The sequence below is a fragment of the Paroedura picta genome, chromosome 5, assembly GCF_049243985.1.
Source record: "Paroedura picta isolate Pp20150507F chromosome 5, Ppicta_v3.0, whole genome shotgun sequence".
Lineage (NCBI taxonomy): Eukaryota > Metazoa > Chordata > Lepidosauria > Squamata > Gekkonidae > Paroedura > Paroedura picta.
Window position 1 is genome coordinate 107926660 of NC_135373.1, and position 20878 is coordinate 107947537.

At 44.6% G+C, this 20878-nt stretch overlaps 1 protein-coding gene across 6 annotated transcripts in view; it reads right to left on the bottom strand.

Moving 5' to 3' along the window:
* The window catches only part of TBXAS1 (thromboxane A synthase 1), a 272497-nt gene that overhangs the window by 243816 nt on the left and 7803 nt on the right, over positions 1-20878 (bottom strand). The window contains exons 1-2 of one of the 6 annotated variants that reach the window (XM_077339795.1): positions 13324-13441; positions 12963-13143 (exon numbers count right to left, since the gene is read on the bottom strand). The exons of 1 other annotated variant lie outside the window; for it this stretch is intronic. In XM_077339795.1, the coding sequence (XP_077195910.1) occupies positions 12963-13060 (98 nt within the window). In that variant the 5' untranslated portion in view covers positions 13061-13143; positions 13324-13441. Of the gene's footprint in view, positions 1-12962; positions 13144-13190; positions 13291-13323; positions 13442-20878 lie in introns of those variants that run through there. 4 more of the 6 variants (XM_077339796.1, XM_077339799.1, XM_077339797.1 and 1 more) reach the window with 4 other exon arrangements.

Sequence of the window (20878 nt, forward strand, 5' to 3'; positions counted from 1 at the left end):
CTGCATGTCTGCTCCCTTACCACTCTGGGCCACAAGAGGCTCTCCAAGGTGTAGTAAACCATAAAAAGTTGAGAAATTCCTAGATTGTTACTGACAGCTGTGATATCACTTCCAGGTTTTCATAGGAAGAGATGTCATAGCACAAACAGTGCTGGCTTCTGCCTCCCCCATTTGCTTCCAGAGGAAAGCAGCAGCAGGGCTGCACTGCAAGCAGAAGAATGCCTAGCACCACATGGAAATGAGTAACCCTATTTGTTACTAAGCTGTACTCCACCTAAAAGTCCTTGCCTCCCATCATGTCATGTCAGCTACTACATAGCAACTTCCTCAGCTTTTCCCAGCAGCTACATGGGTCAGGGATAGGACACTATGACGTCAACATACTACATACTACATAAACACATGAAGTGCCTTATCCGGAGTCAGACTATTGGTCTACTACAGGCTTTTTCAACCAGGGTTTTGTGAAGCCCTGGGGCTTCTTGACAGTCCTGGAAGGATTTCGCAAATGGGTGAAAGTTAATTTTAATATATTTTTTTAAATTGGTTAAACATTTATCAGTTGATGTAACCATATGTAGTTATGTCAATGATGGGCCTGGAGTGGGTGGGAAGGCTAGAGGCCCCAGATGGGTATGTACACAGCTCTGCTCCCTAACCATATTCTACGCATGCCACTTCTCCTCTCTAGGCTAAACAGACCAAGCTCCTCCATCCTTTATTCATATGTCTTGGTCTCCAATTGATCAATTATCTTTGGGATCGGCTCTCTCTCCTCCTCCCTGCCTTTCCAGAAGAAATACACCTCTAGGGATGCCAGGCCCTGTGTGGAACCCAGGGAGTCCTTGGAATTATAGTTCATCTCCAGACCACAGAGATCAGCTCCCCTGGAGAAAAGGGCTGCTTGGGAGAGTGGACTCCATCGCATTATACTCCACTGAAATCTCTCCCCACCCCAAATCCCTCCCACTCCTGGCTCCACCCCCAAAGTCTCCAGGTATTCCCCAACCCAGAGCTGGCAACCCTACTCCCTTCCTTAAGCACCTCCTCCCATCCCACCCCCACAATCCCTTTTTACAAAACGTTTCATAACCACGGCTATTCCCTGCATAGTGTCAGCCGATATGACAGCAAACCATTCTCCGCTGCTAAATGACAGGCTATTAAATAAGCAAACATCTCAGCTCTATTAGTAATCTTATTATTACCCACATTGTAAAACCCACAATGTTTATGACAGCACTGGCACTGTCTCGAGGAAACCGATGCTCCGCGCACCCAAGCAGGTACGGCGGGCTTATTTTATGCGCTTGCAATACCAATGGCACGGAGCAGAAAGCAGCTGGAGGAAAACGGCTGCAGAGAAATGGGTCCCTGGGGTGTCATCTGTTGATTTATTTTGTTTATAGATAGAATAAGATTTTTTTTTAAAATCTCCTCTGGATATATAGAATGTTGCCATGGCACAGGGCTCTCTGGTAGGGATGGATGGGGCTCAAGGACTCAGGCAAGAGGAAGGAGGAAAGGAACAGCATCTCCCAAAGAACATGTTCTGAAGAGGTGGAAAAGAAACTGAGAGGGAGAAAAGAGGGATTGTTATAAGCAAAGCATTAAGATCGGAGGACTATTTTTCTGCAAATAGCCGTCATTTTGTAAGGGCATCGAATCCATGACTCGGTGACTAGCTAATGAGATTAGCTTAATGAGCCAGGTACTCTGGGCTGGAAACCTTGTGCTTCTCCATCCCCAGCGACTGCTGTTAGTTTGACTCCGAAGCCACAGGGGCTGAGAAGCTTTGACAAATGTCACATCCAAGGCCCTTAATCCAACAAGGGGCAGTGGGCAGCCAGATGTTCATAATTCGAGCAATGAGCCTTCTGTGTAAACACATTTGGCGCATCTGATTCAGTCATACCGTCTTGTCTTACAGATCCACTCCTAGAAAACAATGACATCTTGGTGAGCAGCCCAGCACTGACTGGCTGGTGCCAGTGACGTCACACGTTTACACCTCCCTCCCCAGTTTTAAATAAATCCATTACGTTTTTAAAGGAACGGGTAAATAAAGAAAAGGGATAGCCTTTTTCTGATCCTTTTTGTAAGAAATCAGCCCACAGTGTCCCAAAATGGAGGGAGTCAATACTAACTGTATTTACCTTAAACAAAAGCAGTGTGTGGCTCTACAAGCAGAAACGATCAGGCCGTGCCCCTCCGCCAGGTCTATGGTTGAGGCCGGCACACTAAGGAAGAGCTGGACACCTCTTCCCGGATTATCCTGATGGCGGGTAAGATGTCAGCTTCCCCTATTCTCCCCTAGGGCTAATTTTAGAATTGGGGCTTTGTTTGTTGGAGCCAGTTTGGTGTAGTGGTTAGGAGTGCGGACTTCTAATCTGGCATGCCGGGTTCGATTCTGCACTCCCCCACATGCAACCAGCTGGGTGACCTTGGGCTCGCCACGGCACTGATAAAACTGTTCTGACCGGGCAGTGATATCAGGGCTCTCTCAGCCTCACCCACCCCACAGGGTGTCTGTTGTGGGGAGAGGAATGGGAAGGCGACTGTAAGCCGCTTTGAGCCTCCTTCGGGTAGGGAAAAGCGGCATATAAGAACCAACTCTTCTTCTTCTTCTTCTTCTTTGTTGTATTATTGTTCTGCTGCTTTGTATTTTTGTACTGGATTGTTTGTGCATGTATTGCTGTTTTTAGGGGTAATTTTATTGGGGTTTTTATGCACTTTTGTAACCCACCACAAGCCTTATGGGGAGCGGCAGGTAAGAAATCAGATTTAACAACAACAACAACAACAACAACAACAACAACAACAATAATAATAATAATAATAATAATGTCTAAGACCAGGGGTGGCCAAACTGTGGCTCTCCAGATGTCCATGGATTAGCTTTATTCAATTACAGCTCCAAGACAGCTACAAAACCCACACAACTGACAGTGTACATATGTCAAACATTTAAAACAATATAAAACTATAAAAAAACATTTCAAAAATTACCTAGGGCAAATTTCCAAAAGCACAGGTTTGTCCTGGGCACAGTATTTGGCCATTTGCTCAGATGCCCATGGACTGCAATGACCATCTTTAGCAGATGTTAACTTTGATGCAGCAATTCTCTCCCCTGCCCTGCCCTCCCCTCTACAGACTTTACGCACGAAGAAGGGCTAGTGACTTTGTTTTCTCAAGCAGCAGTTCATCCAGTGCTAAAGAGAAAATTAAATTTGAAACCACTCCTGAGTTAGAAAAGTCGTTCACAGTGTGGTATAAGATTTCTGTGTGTTCATTGGTGGTGGTGGTGGTGGTATAGGGGGAAAGAGTCATATGTCTTACATGCGCATAGAACTAACCATGTCCCTTTGGGGAATGCAGCCCGAACAGCACTTGTTCCACACTTCTGCATAGAAGAGGAGGACCAGATACCTGTTTTTCTAAAGGGAGGGGAAGGAGATTCAGCTCTCTGCTGAAACCACTCACAAATCCACCTATTATCAAGACGCAAACAGCCGCTGTGCGTTGCTCACACTCCAGACAATGAACGTTATCTGTGTGACCCAGTGACGCAAACGTTTTGCTGACAGCGTTAGCCGGAACACGTAATCTTTGCTTTTTTGCAAATCCCTCTATCAACTAGCACGTTGAGGAGAGGACATCATTCCATAACATGCGTCTAACAAAGGAAGCCTTTAAGGCTCAGCTCCGTTTGTGCTAATCCCCAGAAATGGGTATGGAGACACACCACACGGTACCCCTGTTTATTTAACACTGGGATGAAGCAGGTAGCCCAGTCAAGGGCCTGGCATCATAAACAACAAGGTCTGGGCTTGTCATTCCCACTAAATAAAGAGTTTTGTACAGCCTTTTGAAGAGGATTAGATGCCAGAATGGGGAGGTACCCTGTAGTTGCCATACATGAATTAAGAGTAGAAATTCAGTGCCGGGATTTAAGGACAGGCTGGAAATAAGAAGGGGTGCCTCATCCACAAACAGTTTCATTTGTTTGCATAATATTTATTCCCCATCATCATCATTATCATCATCATCATCATCATCCAAAGATTTCCAAGCGGCATACAAATAATATGCTTAGAAACTTACCAGGAGGTGCTCCCCACCCCACGCTTCCATAGTTTCCTTAAATGTGCAAAACAGAAATAGGCAGGAGGACATCCTTATAAAGTGCGTTAGAACTATACAGCTTTCGCACAGGTTGGATAACGTGCTTCCAGTGCACTTTAGTGGTTCTTTGCAAATACGTGAAATAGGAACGCCCAATTGCTAACGATATATAAAGTGCATTGAGAGTTCATTAACCAAGATGGGTGTAAGCAGCCTTAAAGAATACTACGGTAGCCTATTGCAATATTTATTGCCGTGGTTATTGGCTGTATCATCCACTCTCCATGCAGTGAAATGCCTTCCACTTTGTAACACTTTTTGCATTATGGTTCGTCAGGTCTTAGACTGCTTTGATGCCCTCGACAGAGGGGTTTTGCCTGTAGTTACTGTTTTGCTGCCTTAGACAGTTTTCGGCTTGCATTATTTTCAATTCTGCAATCCTGCACTTGTTATATTGATTAGGGATTCTGGTCTGTACTGCTGTGTACAGCTTATTGAAAGCAGGATCCTATTATGGAATTTTTGCACCACTTAAAAGTGTCGTCTTATTACTTGTGCTGTGCTTGAGTTTTGCTCTGTTAGATTTCTGACTGGTTCCAGACTTCGTTGCATGGTTTCTCGAATGGCCACTTTTGTGGATTGCACTGACACATTTTGCACTCTTTATTTTTGTATTTATATGCCACCCTTCCCTGGAGGCTCACAGTGGCTCACAAAAGTTAAAATACAATGCAATAATGTAGAGAATATAAAATTTAAAATGCAGTTCCCATTACTGAACAAGCTTTGGTCCTAGACTTTTTGTGTGTGTTTACAGGACTTCTCCAGTGCTGGAGCTACGGGCCTGTGTCAGCATGCACTGAGGAGGCACACTGACCAGGGCTCAGTGCTTCCCACAGATCCCACTGCCGTTCACTCCCCCCCTCCATCTCTTTTCCAGCACTTCTCCATACTCCAAGTGACATGCCGTGCCCAGTACCACTGGGCAAAGGGCTGTAGGCAGTGTGGGGCTTGGGCAGAGGGAGAGATCCCAAGGGGGCAGGGGAAAGACACACAGGCCGCTAGGAGGAGTGCTGGTGGACAGGAGAAGAAGAAATGGTTTTTGCACCATTACCCAAAGTGGCTTATAATCCCCTACCATTCTTCTCCCCACAACAGATACCCTGTGAGGTAGGAGAGGCTGAGAAAGCTCTGAAAAAAACTGACTAGCCCAAGGTCATTCAGCAGGCCTCAAGAGTCTCAAAGCAGCTTCCAATCGCCTATCCTTCCATTTCATACAACAGACACCTTGCAAGTTGGGTGTGGCTGAGAGAGCTCTGAAAGAACTGAGACTGTCCCAAGGGCACTCTGCAGTCCTCATGGGTCTCAAAGCAGCTTCCGATTGCCTACCCTTCCTCTCCCCACAACAGACACCCTATGAAGCAGGTGAGGCTGAGAAAGCTCTGAGAAAACTGGGACTGGCCCAAGGTCACCCAGCTGGCTGCATGTGGAAGAGCAGGGAATCAAATCCGATTCTCCAGATTACTGGCCGCCCCTTGATTCTCCAGATTACTGCATTAAGCTGGCTCTAAGGACATGTATTGGTGCCCAGGGGTGTGTATGAGGGAACGGAGGCCCTATAAACTCTCAGCCAGCGGCCTCTCAAATGCCAGAACTGACCCTGCCAGAGCTGGAATGTGAGATAACAACTCTGGCCAAGCATTGCAGCTGCCCCTTGAAGGATCTTGAAACAATTCCATTTGAAACGTGTCCCACATGCACACATATAAGACACAGGCAGATATCGACTCCTCTATTACCACATTTCTCATTCAGGTTTGTTTAGACAAGTCATTGAAGATCCACTTTGAACAAAGATGCCTGAAAACTGTGGCAGCTTCTATGTAATACCAGGCTTCCGGTACATTAAACTTTAAAAGGGTGGTAAGTACCCGCATTTATGTTATCAACCTATTCACAGACAACAAACAGGAAAGCTACAAAAGAAATGCGCACCCCCTCAGCCGGGCATGGCAGACACGGCGCAATGTGCAGCGAAAGATAAAAACTATTCTCCCTACTAATAATACTCTGTGTGGTGAACCAGGGCATCTGCCATCCCATGATACAAATGTTTAGCTGACCTCACTTCCTTGGGAAAACCTCATTAGAAGCCTCACCCTTTCTTTGGAGGCAACAATCCCCCCCTGGTTTCTAGTGGAAGGCAGGTCACCAGGTCAGACCTAATGAAGCTACCTCTTCTGATAAATACAGATCTGGACCAACTCTAGGAAACCTAAAAGCATTTGATCTTTGATAACTGGCAGCAGAGTGCTAAGTCACAGCTGGGTTATGGTGACCCTGTAGGTCAGGATTTCTCAACCAGGGTTTTGTGAAAACTGGGGTTCCTTGACGGTCCTGGAAGGGTTTTCTGATTATTAATGTTTTATACATTTTTTTAAAATTGGTAAAACATTTATTGGGTGATATGGCCATATATGGTCATGTTCATCTGCCCGCTGCCCAATGGCCAATGATGGTCCTGCAGGGGGTGGGAAGGGGAGGGCCCTGGGTGGGCATGAACACCGCCATGCTTCCCAACCATATTCTGCATGATTGAGCCACTTCTTGGGTTTCTTGAAGGCTGGAGAATGTTTCAGGGGGTTTCTCAACAGGAAAAAATGTTGAGAAAGGCTCCTGTATGCTTTTCAAGGCAGGGGACATTCAGAGGTGGTTTGCCTCGTACTCCTTGGAGGCCTCCCATCCAAACACTATCCAGGGCTGAGCTGGCTTGCTTTCCCTGAAGGGGTTGCTGTGGTAACGCCTCAGAGGGCTGAGGAGGCGTTGTCGGGGGCATGACGGAAGGCTTGCTATGTGGTTGCTCTGCATCCCCCCCCCACCCTGATGCCAAAGAAAACAGGATTGCCCAGGGTCAGCCTAGTTGTCTTACTCTGTAATTACTACAGAGGAAGTGTTTTTCAGGTGTCCTGAAAATAGGTTCAGAAGCCAAATTTAGCAAAGAGGCAGCTAAGCTGAAATGCCAGGCCTAAATAGCATCTATCCCCAGCACAATATCCTAAGAATGCTGCTCATGGGCACCGCTGCAACGACCTACCACATGCTTGTCTTGTAGACAAGGACCAGACCTTCCTTGGTAAAGGCAGGTGCCCTTTCACCCAGTTGCCTCCACCTTGACAGAATCACACAAAAGGTATGGCAGGTGTTGCTCAGGCCGAGACACCATGTGAGATGACCGTATAAGGCAGCAGTCTGCGGCATGCCGCAGCTCACAGAGGGAATAGACCTCATGAATACCTACGTTTCAGGCAAGTTGCTGATTCTACACAATGAGTGATAGTTAGAAACAAATAATTAAATGAGCCTATTGATTAGATGTGCAAAACAAAGGGACCAAGGAGGTCACTGTTAACCTGGATTGATTAACATGGATATGGGTCTTTATAAGGAGGGAGGAGGAGGAGGAGGAGGAGGAGGAAGAAGAAAGAGGAGGCTTATTTTTTTGAAATTACGTAGATGTTTTTATTTTGAAAAGAGACATAGGAATCTGATCGAAATATAGGAGGAATACGGAAAAGAAAGTGTTATACATAACAATTCATATAGTTATTGAAAATCTACTTTACATAACATATTAAACCAGGGGCAGGCAAACTGTGGCCCTCCTGATGTCCATTGACTACTATACCCATGAGACCCTGCCGGCAAATGCTGGCAGGGGCTCATGGGAATTGTAGTCCATGGACATCTGGAGGGCCACAGTTTGCCTACCCCTGTATTAGACAAACAAAGAGAAAATGAAAGTTTCACTACGCTTCATCATTATAAGCCTACCAGGATCCTTAAAGTAGTAGCTTTTTGCTACACTTAGAAATTTCAAAAGTGGTGTGCAATCGCCTTTCCCTTCCTCTCCCCACAGCAGGCACCTTGTGAGGTAAGTGGAGCTGAGAGAGTTCTGAGAGGCATGTGACTGGACCAAGGCCTTGTGTGGAGGAGATGTGGGGAATCAAACCTGGTTCTCCAGATTAGTTTGCCGCTCTTAACACGACATCACACTGGCTCTTTGGACTGGTGCTATACAGCGATTATAAGGAACTTCAGCAAATGTTCTTAAAACACCACTTTAAAAATTTAATCTTTAATATATATAAGAACAGACTTTTAAAACCTCGCTGAGCTTCTCTTCCCCTCTATGCTGACAGGCTGCCCCTACTTGTGGGGTATCATATTTCTGTGGTAACCCACAAAGATCTGCACAGATATCCATGAAAAACTGTGCAGCTAGAGTTGTATCCCGGCAGACAGGATATTGGACAAAACAATTTTCCTTTGTGCGCCAATTCATTCACCGCTGCTGAACATTAGCTAAAAGTTGTGTCCCAGGATCTCTTAAGACATTGTTAAGAATTTGGAAATGGTCTTGTGGCACAGTCACAAGTGGTAAAATGCCTCAGGACACATCAATGTGTAGACCATACATTTCCCCAACTCTCTCCACTGTCATTATGGGGAACCAAATACATCAGATTCAGTGTGAGTTTAGTGGTAACTGTAGTGGGCTAGGATGGGGTGCTTTGTCCAATCTGAGAGCTAGGGAGACCAAGGCTCACCCTCCCCACAATCTGCCATGGAAGCTTCCTGAGTGACCTGAGGCAAGTCATTCTCTCAGTCCAGCCTACCTCACAGGGTTGCTGTTTGGATAGAATAGAGGAGGGAAGAGTGACATAATCTGCCCTGAGCTCTTGAAAAGATCAGGTAATACGTGACATGAAAGATCTCTGCCTGAGACCCTGAAGAGCCCCTGATCATCAGAGGAGGAGGAGGAAGAGGAGGAGAAGAAGAAGAGTTGGTTCTTATATGCCGCTTTTTTCTCCTGAAGGAGTCTCTAAGTGGCTTAAAATCACCTTCCCTTTCCTATCCCCACAACAGACACCCTGTGAGGGAGCTGAGGCTGAGAGAGCCCTAATATTCCTGCTCGGACAGAACAGCTTTATCAGTGCCGTAGCAAGCCCAAGGTCATCCAGCTGTCCGCACTCCGAACCACTATACCAAGCTGGCTCCAAGAAGACAATAATAATCTTGCCAGACCTATGGTCTGATTCACAAGTTGACTCGCAGCATCCAAAAGAAATCCAAATGGAGGCTAAAACAAGGTATGTCTCCTAATGCGGATATGGTCTAGGCCAGCTTCATGGGTTCATGGGGAAAGATGGAGCCACACGGTTCAGTAAGGCATCTGGAGGCTCTTTTAATGTAGCCTATCATGAATATAAAAATAGGAAAGAGGAGGCCATGTATACTGCCCTGGGCACTTTGAAAGAAAATCAGGGGGGAAATGTAATTAATAGTACATATACTCCTTCACCCAAATGACATTGGTGTCTGTGCTACACGTTAATCTCTTTCTTTACAGCACTCCTTTCCCTAAACCTTATCCTGCTGAAACACCCATATGGGTACATTGGCTTTGTCCTTGCGGCTCTGTTGACATGGTCAACCAACCCATGACAACAGGTTATTATTATTTATTATGTGCGAAGTCGTGTCCGACCCATCGCGACCCCATGGACAATGATCCTCCAGGCCTTCCTGTCCTCTACCATTCCCCGGAGTCCATTTAAGTTTGCACCTACTGCTTCAGTGACTCCATCCAGCCACCTCATTCTCTGTCATCCCCTTCTTCTTTTGCCCTCGATCGCTCCCAGCATTAGGCTCTTCTCAAGGGAGTCCTTCCTTCTCATGAGGTGGCCAAAGTATTTGAGTTTCATCTTCAGGATCTGGCCTTCTAAAGAGCAGTCAGGGTTGATCTCCTCTAGGACTGACCGGTTTGTTCGCCTTGCAGTCCAAGGGACTCGCAAGAGTCTTCTCCAGCACCAGAGTTCAAAAGCCTCAATTCTTTGACGCTCGGCCTTCCTTATGGTCCAACTTTCACAGCCATACATTGCAACTGGGAATACCATAGCCTTGACTAAACGCACTTTTGTTGGCAGGGTGATGTCTCTGCTTTTTAGGATGCTGTCTAGATTTGCCATAGCTTTCCTCCCCAGGAGCAAGTGTCTTTTAATTTCTTTGCTGCAGTCCCCATCTGCAGTGATCTTGGAGCCCAGGAAAATAAAATCTGTCACTATCTCCATTTCTTCCCCATCTATTTGCCAGGAATTGAGAGGGCCGGATGCCATGATCTTTGTTTTCTTGATGTTGAGTTTCAAGCCAACTTTTGCACTCTCCTCCTTCACCCGCATCAACAGGCTCTTTAGTTCCTCTTCACTTTCATGACAACAGGTACATGACAATAAAAGAGGAAGCATAGAATCATAGAATCACAGAGTTGGAAGGAACCTTCAGCTGTTTATGGAGCTATCCTGATTTCTTGAGGTTCCTCCCAGTTTTCCTTCTCAAGGGAATTGACTGCAAGTGTGCCTTCAGTATTTCACTTTTAAGAAACTCTCAACATTCTTGGACATCCATCTCTTTAAGTTTTTCTGACCATGGGATTCTACCCAACATAACTTTGTTTGTTAAAATTTGCTCTCCTGAAGTCCAGCCTATATGTGTGACTACATACAGCTTTTCTCTTCTCCAAGATCACTACCAAGCATACCCGCAATTTTTACCTCATCAACCAGTTCTTCCCTATTGGTAAGAATCAAGTCTAAAATAGAAGACCCCCTGGTTGCTCCTTCTACTTTCTGGAAAATGAAGTTGTCAGTAAGACAAGCCAGAAATTTATTGGACTTTTTATTTTTAGCAGAGCTTGTCTTCCAAAAGATATCTGGATAACTGAAATCTCCCATGACCACTAGGTCCCATCTCTCTGAGAACTTTGTAATCTCTGTGAGAGAGATGGCTATCTAACTTCTGCTTAAAAACTTCCAAAAAAAGAGAACCCACCACCTACTGAGGAAGCCTGTTCCACTGAGGAACTGCTGTGTCAGGAACTTCTTCCAGATGTTTAGCCGAAATTTCTTTTGAATTAATTTCAACCCATGTGTTCTTATCTGACCCTCTGGGGCAACAGAAAATAACTCTGCTCCATCCTCTATATAACAGTCCTTCAAGTACTAGAGGATGGCTATCATATCACAGTCATCTTCTCTCCAGGCTAAACAGACAAGTTCCCTCAACCTTTCCTCATATGACTTATTCTCCAAACCCCTCACCACTTTTGTTGCCCTTTTCTGGGCACGCTCCAGTTTTTCTACATCCTTCTTCAACTGTGGTGTCCAAAGCTGAACACAGTGAGGTCTACCTGGAGCAGAGTAAAGTGGTACTATCACCTCTCACAATCTGTACACTGTAATTCTTTTGATACAGCCCATGCTCCATGAAATGTAACAGTGGTGACACAGTAGTCCTGGTACCATACACAAACTGGTTTCATGATCACGCCAGCCACTGCATTTATCTGGAACAAGATTGCATGACTTTAGCCTCTGTTTCATCAGTGTTTCCCAAACTCCTTCTGCATTTGTTTGTGTGTTTGCTTAGGTCATTTATATGCTGCCTTTCCTGTTTAAGAAGAGCATTCAAGGCAGCCAGCAAATTAATAAAACATGAATATAAACATAATAATAAAGTTAAAAAATCATTAAGACAGTAAAAACGATTTAAGACAGATATTAAAACCAGGAAAGAACTTGATTTCGAAAGCCCTTTCAAAAGAGAACAAAAAAAAAACTCTTCAGCTGAAATTGAAAGGCATACAGTGAAACCTCAAACATAATTCCAGGGGTGTGTGTTCCAAATGCTAGGGGAACCCACCAAAAGATCCTTATAGGATTCCTATCAAAATTATTTCTGCTATTGTGGGGTCCCATAGCGGAGCCTCCATGAACAATCTCTGAGCATGGGCAGATTGGTATGTGGTTCCTTGGGGACATTATGCTGCCTTTGGATTGATTTTGAATAAGGTAATAGATCTATATGTATCCCTGATCAACTATTACCTAGTCAGATATTTAACTCCATTTCACCTAATTCCCCTCCTTCCTGCATGTCTGGTTCCATGTGGCTTTTGTCCCTGCAGGTGCCTTGATCTTCTGCCCAGCTGTTTTGGTGGCCAAATGGAACTTCTTTGCCACCCAGAGAAAACCCAACAAAATCCTATGGAGATTCTTTGTGTAATGTGTGTGTGTGCGTGAATTATTTAATAAAAGGGTGTCTTGATAATCCAGTTTACACTGGTGCCCGAAGCATCGTTTTCTGTTTAGTTATGGTAAAATACAATTTTTTAATTTTCTGAACCAATTCATTTTTTTCCATTATCATCTGTCTAGCTTTCTACTTTCTAACTGGGAAAAAACACGATGGCATGTTACCATATTTAATTGAACTAATAGTTTATCCCGAGTAAGTAACACAGACCACCCATTGTTGTGGAAGTCATCGCAGACACCTCGCTAGACTCAACAGATGCACAAAGATAGTTTAGAACGGTGCCATCCGTTCTGAAACCCTTTCACAGTGGAGAGCTCCAATTAAAATAAGATTACTGTACTTTTAATGAGCAATCAATCAATCACTCAGTCTCTTTCTTGCAGCCTCGCTTTTCCTGTTCATAATCCTTTCCCCTGCCCCAAAACTGCCTCCATCACTGGAGAAAAAGGTATAAAATTCAATATACATCACACACACGTAACTTCTGGCGTTCATAAAATTCAGACTGATTTGCTGCCCAGTGTTATGCAGATATAGAGTCCTACTGAAATCAATGGAAATGCAACTTCCTGCAGGACCAAAACTTTAATTTGGTCACCAAGAAGTAACTCAACTCGCACTGCCTGCACACTGCACCCAAGTTGTGAATGTCTCTCCTGTTTTCTGATGAATTCACTTACCAACACAGTAGAATCAGGAAGATCAGGAGGCAGGTCACTGTGGCTGCTGTACCAGTCACGTCTACAAAGCTAAACTTCAGAACATCCAGAAGACCCATTTTCTTTGACTGCCGGAGCTGAAAGGAGAGAAGTCTCCTGGGTTAGGAGACGAAAGGCTTTCACCGTTAACGCAGACGAGGATCTGCAATAAAAAGAGGAACCAAGAAACACAGGCAACATCACACTCACTCTAAACCAAAAAGGCAACTTTTCCTGTTCTCTCTGCCTCAAGGAGACAGAACTAAGGATTTCCTGTATCAATGAGCCTGGAACGTTCCCCCTCCCTCCTTCTTTAAGGACGGTCGCGTCAATAAACATTTACATAGTTGCTGCTTGAGATATCAGAATTCAGCCACAGGTTTTGCAAGCAGTGGGATGAATAAAAGATAAGAGGGAACCATCCTCCCCTCACGCGATATAGATTTAAGAGCCCAGAGGGCAACGGGCAAGAAATCGATGTCACTTCTTTATCTCTGTTTAATAGAAAATATCCAAGGCAATATGAAGACTTTGGGATGGCAAAGCTGATTAATAGGACCATTGCTAGATAGACAGCTCTAAAAATGTGCTGGTCATAGATTAAATATCAGGCAGAAAACAGCAGGCCAAGCTTCATGGATCTGAGTTCTCCCATTACTTCCAGATACGGGCCTTCCAGTTGGCACACAGTCATAGTAATAGATGTTAGCATGACTTTGGAAGGGTCATTTTCAGAAGTTGTGCGAATCAGACTCCACAGTCTTAGTTGCTTATAAGGAAAAAAACTAACTGAGCAACCAACATGGAATGTTCTAATGGCAAGCTACCCAAGCCCAGCTCTTGTATTCTAGTACAAATTCTGTTGAATGTCACGTTCTTGATCTAGAAGACACAATCTACTTTGCCATAAATGAGCAGCTAGTGGGCCAACTAGTTATCCAACATCTAAACTGGTTTCATATAACCTTTAAAGGTAAAGATATCCCCTGTGCAAGCACCGAGTCATATCTGACCCTTGGGGTGACGCCCTCTAGTGTTTTCATGGCAGACTCAATATGGGGTGGTTTGCCAGTGCCTTCCCAGCTCACCAGATTAGAAGTCCATGCTCCAAACCACTATAGCAAGCTGGCCAGCAAAATAGTGATAGGAAAACATCTGGCCTGGTTCACATATACAGTCTTCACTTATGACTGTAGCATTCAATGGCAAGGGCTTATATGGCATAAAAGGGTCATCAAAGATCACACACCAAAATTTCTTCATCTGGTGAATAATGCTTTTGGATGGAGGCCCTCCACCCACTCCGTATTCACTTACCAGGTGTGCAGTAAACAAGGATGTATACACATACATGGGGACAAGCCCTTGGCAAGGGGTTAATTGAAGATTTTTTTAAACTTCTCCTCCCTTCAACATTCATTCATTCATTCATTCATTCATTTACTCATTTATTTATTTATTTTTAGATTTCTATACTGCTATTCTCTAATGGTCTTGCGGCGATTTCCAACATCAGTAAATACAATAAAACCCATAAAACGCCCCATAAAAACAATTACAAATTATCACAATTAGACAGATGGTGAATCAATCCTATAGGCACCCTAACCCTCACGCCCCCTCCCCCGTTCAGCCCCGCTCATACCAGTAGGATGCTATCTTGAGTACATATTTGCCTACATAAGAAGGCTGAACACAGGTATGAAACTATTTTGCAATTCCAACAACTTCCTGGAGAGAACAAAGCCTATTGTTTCATTAAGTTCCTGCTAGTTGGGCTGCAGCTTTTTTTAAAGACCATAAACCAAAACTAGTCATTCATTACCTGTCACTATTTGATGTCTAGTGGTTGCAGCTTTTTGGGGGGAAATTATTTGACAAAGCTATGCAGAGTACTCATATTTCTTAGATATGTTCATTTTCTCCAGCAGCCCTGGGGAACAGAGAATCTGCATACTGTAGTCCTATTCCCTTAAATGAGAGGATGAAAATATAGTTTATCCCTGGACTCCGAGGAATGGTAGAGGACAGGAAGGCCTGGAGGATCATTGTCCATGAGGTCACAATGGGTCGGACAGGACTTCGCAACTAACAACAACAACAGCTTTGATTTAACACTCAGGGCTTCTCCAATAGCCCTCTATTGCATATAATTCTCCTATCAGACAGGTATCACAAATAAATAAGATCACTAATAAAAGTGAGTTTAAGTTTAAGAAGGTTTGACTCTGCCATATCCAGATAATGTTCTACTGTCTGGGCCCGCAACCATACTAACCTACCCCAAAATTCTATACAGACGAAACACAAAACTTCACCAGAAATGTTTTTAAAATATATAGATACATGTTGGCTGAAGGGACATGGGAAATCCTGAACATCTGCTGGTGCCTTCTATCTTTTTATAACATCAGTCTCTCTGAAGCTGACCTGTCTACTAAGCAGCAGCAACCTTATCACCAACTCTCTCTTTTAGTACTAAGTCCTGAGATCTTCTCATCTGGAAGGGCCAGCAATCCAACCTGGGACCTCAGCAGCAGAAAAGATGGTCCATCAGGCTCTGTCCTTTGTATCTTGTGAGGACCCCATTTTCGACTTTCAGATTTAAGCAGTGCTTGTGTGCCAGTTTCAAGTCAGGAAAAGTTGGGATTGTAATGTTCTATCCTTCCTTCCTCTCTTGCTTCTTTCCCTCACTGCTTTTTCATCCTTCCTTTCTTCCTTTCTAACTTCTTTCTTTCTTTCTTTCTTTCTTTCTTTCTTTCTTTCTTTCTTTCTTTCTTTCTTTCTTTCTTTCTTCCCCTCCATCCCTGCTTTGTTTCTTTCCTTCCTTTCGATCTCTTCCATCCCTCTTTCCCTTCCTCTCTTTCTTTCCCTGGGATGTTTTATATTGCGGTGAGTTGGCTATCTGATCACTGCGAAAGTTGTCTATTTGAAAGAATGTTAATGTTCCTGTAATGGCTGTGGATGGTCCCCTGAATAGGCCACTCACCCTCAGGGGGGAGATGAGAGACAAGTGCTTGGCAGATAACAGGCTGAGAAAAATGCAATTTTGCAGTTTTTAAATTTGGAGACAAGAAGAGGGGGCAGAGGGGGGGGATTGTGAGTTGGCAGGAGGTTGAGTGTCCTGGGACGAAGCATCCCTCTCTGAGAATCCTGCCCCCCTTTTTATCAGTGGCATTCTTTGGTGGCTGGAATTTGAAATTGTGACCTTTGCGGAGAGTCTGGTTTGGAATGTTGATTGCAAAGTGCCGATAGACATGCGTGTGGGTCTGCTCCTCTTCAACTACAAGGCCTATAAACTGACTTTCTGGGTCATCCCATCCAAGAGATGGTGGGGAAATAATGAATGTGTTTCCTGGACAAATTCACAATTCTACGTAGCGCTTTTGCTGCCCGGCAGTCGCTTCATTCAACAGAATGGCCGTTCTGGCTTGGCACTTATCCAGTTTATTCAGATCTGCAGCATGCTTCATCTCCATTCTCTCGTGAGGTTTGAAATGTTTTTGACAGATCAAACTCGGATGCGCTCCCCCATTTCTCTGACCAGCAAGATGTTCCCAGGGCAGAGCTAAAGTCAACCAGCTGGCTGAAGGTGGAGGAGCAGGAAACCAAACACAGTTCTCCAAATTAGAGTCCACCACTCTACCACGCTGGCTTTAAAATACCACATTAACTATCACCCTTGATTTTGGACATGGAGAGTTTGAAGAAGGTGTTGAATATAAAAGGAGAAAACTACACAGGCATTCTTCCCTACACAAGCCCCCAAACTCCTGTTAAGCCTGTAAGAAAATAGCTGCATTTCTGAGATTGCCCCACTTTCTGCTGTTGTTAAAGCAACATCATTGTGCGTGGAGTCACAATTCACAGCACCAACATCAGTAGGGAGAAACCTGCGTGTAAATCGCCCACGTAACATATTACAAATCAAGTCTGGTGTGCCGACTCTTTAAGATCATTGTCAGACCTGGAAAAACAAGGGTTTACAACAGAGCTAAAAACTAATACACATTTAACAACAACTGAACTAGAAGAAAAGGTAACATTGCCATAAATTCAGCTTTGTTTCTTCCACAGGATGCATTTACAAGACATCAATGATATATATTTTTATATATATATAAAAAGATATATATATATCGCTCTACGCAGGCCTGCCCTCAGCCCTGACCCGGAAACTACAACTGGTTCAAAATGCAGCAGCCAGGATCCTCACAGCAACACCGTGGAGGTCTCATATCCGGCCTATTCTCCACCAGCTGCAATGGTTACCAGTTGAATTCCGGATCAGACTAAAGGTTCTGGTTATTACCTTCAAGGCCATACGCGGTCAGGGCCCAGTGTACCTGAGGGACCGCCTCCCCGCCTATGCCCCCAAAAGAGCTCTGCGCTCTACTATCACCAACCAGCTAAGGATCCCTGGCCCTAAAGAAGTCCGTCTGGTCTCGACCAGGGCCAGAGCATTCTCTGTTCTGGCCCCTACCTGGTGGAACGAGCTCCCAGAAGAGATCAGGGCCCTGACGGAGCTTAAACAGTTCCGCAAGGCCTGCAAAAAGGAGCTCCTCCACCAGGCATTTGGCTGAGACCAGACGTAATCAACAGCGACCAAGGGCCCCTGCTCCCCCCCACCCCCCCCCCTCAGAATTCAATAAATAAACCACCCCCCTCAGAATCCCATCAATAAGCCCTGGACCTGTTTGTAGTACTATATTGTTATACCGTTATATTGTGCTGTTATTTTGGTTACAATTATTAGTTATCAGTTATACATGTTACAGACTGTTTTATGTATTGTTCTCTGTTATGATGTAAACCGCCCTGAGCCTCCGGGGAGGGCGGTATATAAGTATGATAAATAAATAAATAAATAAATAAATAAATAAATAAATAAATAAATAAATAAATAAATAAATAAATAAATAAATAAATAAATATTTTTACACTTCCAACATACAGATGTCTACATTAGTATTTGCACCAAGGGATAATATCGAGGTATACAGTCCTATTGAGCCACTCCAAAAGCAGGAGGAAAGTTCAAAGAGGAAAAAAAAAACCTAATTCTTTGCCTTCTTTAGTTGTTACAGGAAGTAGCAGTCATGGCACATAAAATGACAGTAAATGTCAAATCCCCTCTTATTGGAAAGGCTGTATTTCTGTGTAGTCAACAAAAAGCCAACAAAAAGTTTTACCCTGTTCCAGTACCACCGGAAGAAATCCTAGAGCGCCATTCAAACAATTAATTTATCCATAAAAGATCCATGAAGACAGCAATAGTCACACTCTGCTTGTCTGTCAAGGGTGATCCAGAGCTACTAACAAAACACCATCATTTAGACAAGTTAGCCAGTAGCCTGTACTTGGGAAGATGTGGGGGTGGGTGGGAAAGAGGCATCCCCCATGGCCTTCTCACCTAGCTTAGCCTTTGGGAAATGTGGAGAAAGGGGCAGGAAGGAGGCAGTCTTCCATAGCCTTCCCCCTGCCTGGCCCAGCCTTTGTGAGATGTGAGTGTGTCTGGGAAGGAAGCAGTTCCCCCCTCCCACATGGCCTTCCCTGCCTGCCTTTGTCCTTTAGGAAATTGGGTGGGGAGAAAGGAGGCAAAACATCTGTGATAGCTTTCCACTAGAAGCCTGTACTTTGATAGATTTGGGGGTGGGTAGAAAAGAGGCATCCTCCTTCCCTACTAAGCTTGGCCTTTGGGGGCTGTGGAGGAGCGAGCAGGAAAGAGGCAGCTCCCCACAGCCTTTCTTCCCTGGCCCAGCCTTTGTGAGATGTAGGCTGAGTGAGAAGGGGGCACCCCTCACAGCCTTTCCTGAAGGGAGAAGACATAGGTGAGAAAGAGGCAACCAATCCCCCATGGCCTTCCACAAGAATCCTGGCCTTTTGGAGATGGGGGTGGGAAAGAGGCAGCTCTCCACACACCCCAAAAGCCAACCAACTTGGCTTTTGGGGGGGGGGGAAGAAAGGAGGCAGCACCCCACAGCCTTCCCAACCTAGCCCAGCCTTTGGGGCATTTGGGGGGGGGGAATGAAGCAGCCCACACCTGATACTCTTCCCTGTCTAACCAACTTTTGGGAAAATGGGGGTGGGTGGGAAGTAGACATACCATCCACTATAGGACCCTAGCTTTTGGGAGACGGGGGGGGGGGAAGGTGGCAGCCCACCATAGCTTGCCAGGTCTGGCCTTTGAAAGATGTTCAGACGTACTTGTATATGTAAAAATATAAGGATTTATTTTAGCTTAAATTCTCATTAGGGTTAGTGTTAGCTTATGTCTGGCTCCGGATACGGAGTTTGTGGGCTTAGTGTGAGTATTAGGGGTGGGGAGGATGTTGTAACAAGGTTAGGAAAAGCTATGGTATGTATAACTATTTTTTGACATTATTGTACATATAAAAATAGGGGGGTTTATTTTAGCAGAAATTCTCAGGCTAGGGTTAGGGTTAGTTTACGTATGGGTCTGGATAGAGAATTTGTAGGTTTAGTGGGAGCGTTTGGGTTGGGAAAGTTGGTCTGAAAGTTGGTTGGGAAAGTTGGTTAGGAAAACTATGGAATGTGTAAGTGTTTTTTGGATATTTATTGTATATTTAAAAATAGAGGGATTTTTATTGGCTTAGATTCTCAAGGTAGGATTACAGTTAGCTAATGTCAAAAAAATAGTTAGCCATTCCATAGTGTTTCCTAAACATCTTCCCAACCCTAACACTACCACAAAACTACAAACTCCCCATCCAGAACCATACATAAACTAACCCCAACCTCAGAATTTAAGCTAAAATAAATCTCTATATTTTCACATATACCATATACCACACAGGGGAGAAACCTTTTGAATGCTCAGCATGTGGAAGGCGATTCAGTCATCCAACTGGCTGCACGTGGAGGAGGGGGAATCAAACCCACCTTTCCAGTTTGGAAGTCACTGCTCTTTACCACTACACCATGCTCCCATTGGGCTCAATTTTTAATTCTCAGGGTATCTGTTCTCATGAGAAGAAGGAGAAGGTGTTTGTAACTGCTTTGGGACTCCTTCAGGTAGTGATAAGTGGGGCATAGAAGAACAGCTCTTCTTCTTCTTGAAAGTTTATATCCTGGGGATATGACATCTTCCTGTTCTACTGCAGGCCAGCAAGGCTCCCTGCCGGGACTATTAAAAAAGGCAGTAGAATCAAAGAATCATGAACTTGATCGGATCTCCAGGGTCATCTAGTCCAACCGCCTGCACAACTCCCTGCCCACCCACAGTGACCCCAATTCCATGCCCAGATGATCCCCACACCCCCAAGAAAACAGAATCCCTGACCACTCTGGCCTGGAGGAATTTTTTTCTCTCCACCCCAAAGTGGCGATTGGCATTTACCTGGGCCTGCAAGAAAGGGCCACAAGAGTCAGGCAATGACACCTCCCTTGCCACCCACTCCTTCGCAGTCTGCCTACATTTTCAGAATGGGACATAGTGAATCAGCAGTTCCCTGATCTTTTTGAGCTCGTATCCCGAACACATCAAAGTTCCAAGAACAATAGCTTTATACATGTAGTGGAAACATTGCTGATTATACCAGTCCTGGGTGGGGTAGGGAGTGGTTAGGGTGTGTTTTTTTTTTAAATGCTTCATACCTAACAACAGTAACAAAGGCCCTGCATAAAATTTAACATTCCAGGTCTTTTTGACCTGATGAGCTAGTGTAGCTTTGGAAACTTCCTGCATGTGTGGTTGGAGTGAATCAAAGAAATGGCTGTGTTGAACCTGGAGTGTTCATTTTATGCAGGGATGCTTGGGAGGGGAGCGGCCATGGTTTAATGCAGAGAACACACTTGGCATGCAGAAGTCCCAGGTTCAGTCCCTGGCCTCTCCAGGTAAAAGGAGTAGGGGAAAGACCTCCTTCTGAGACCCTAGA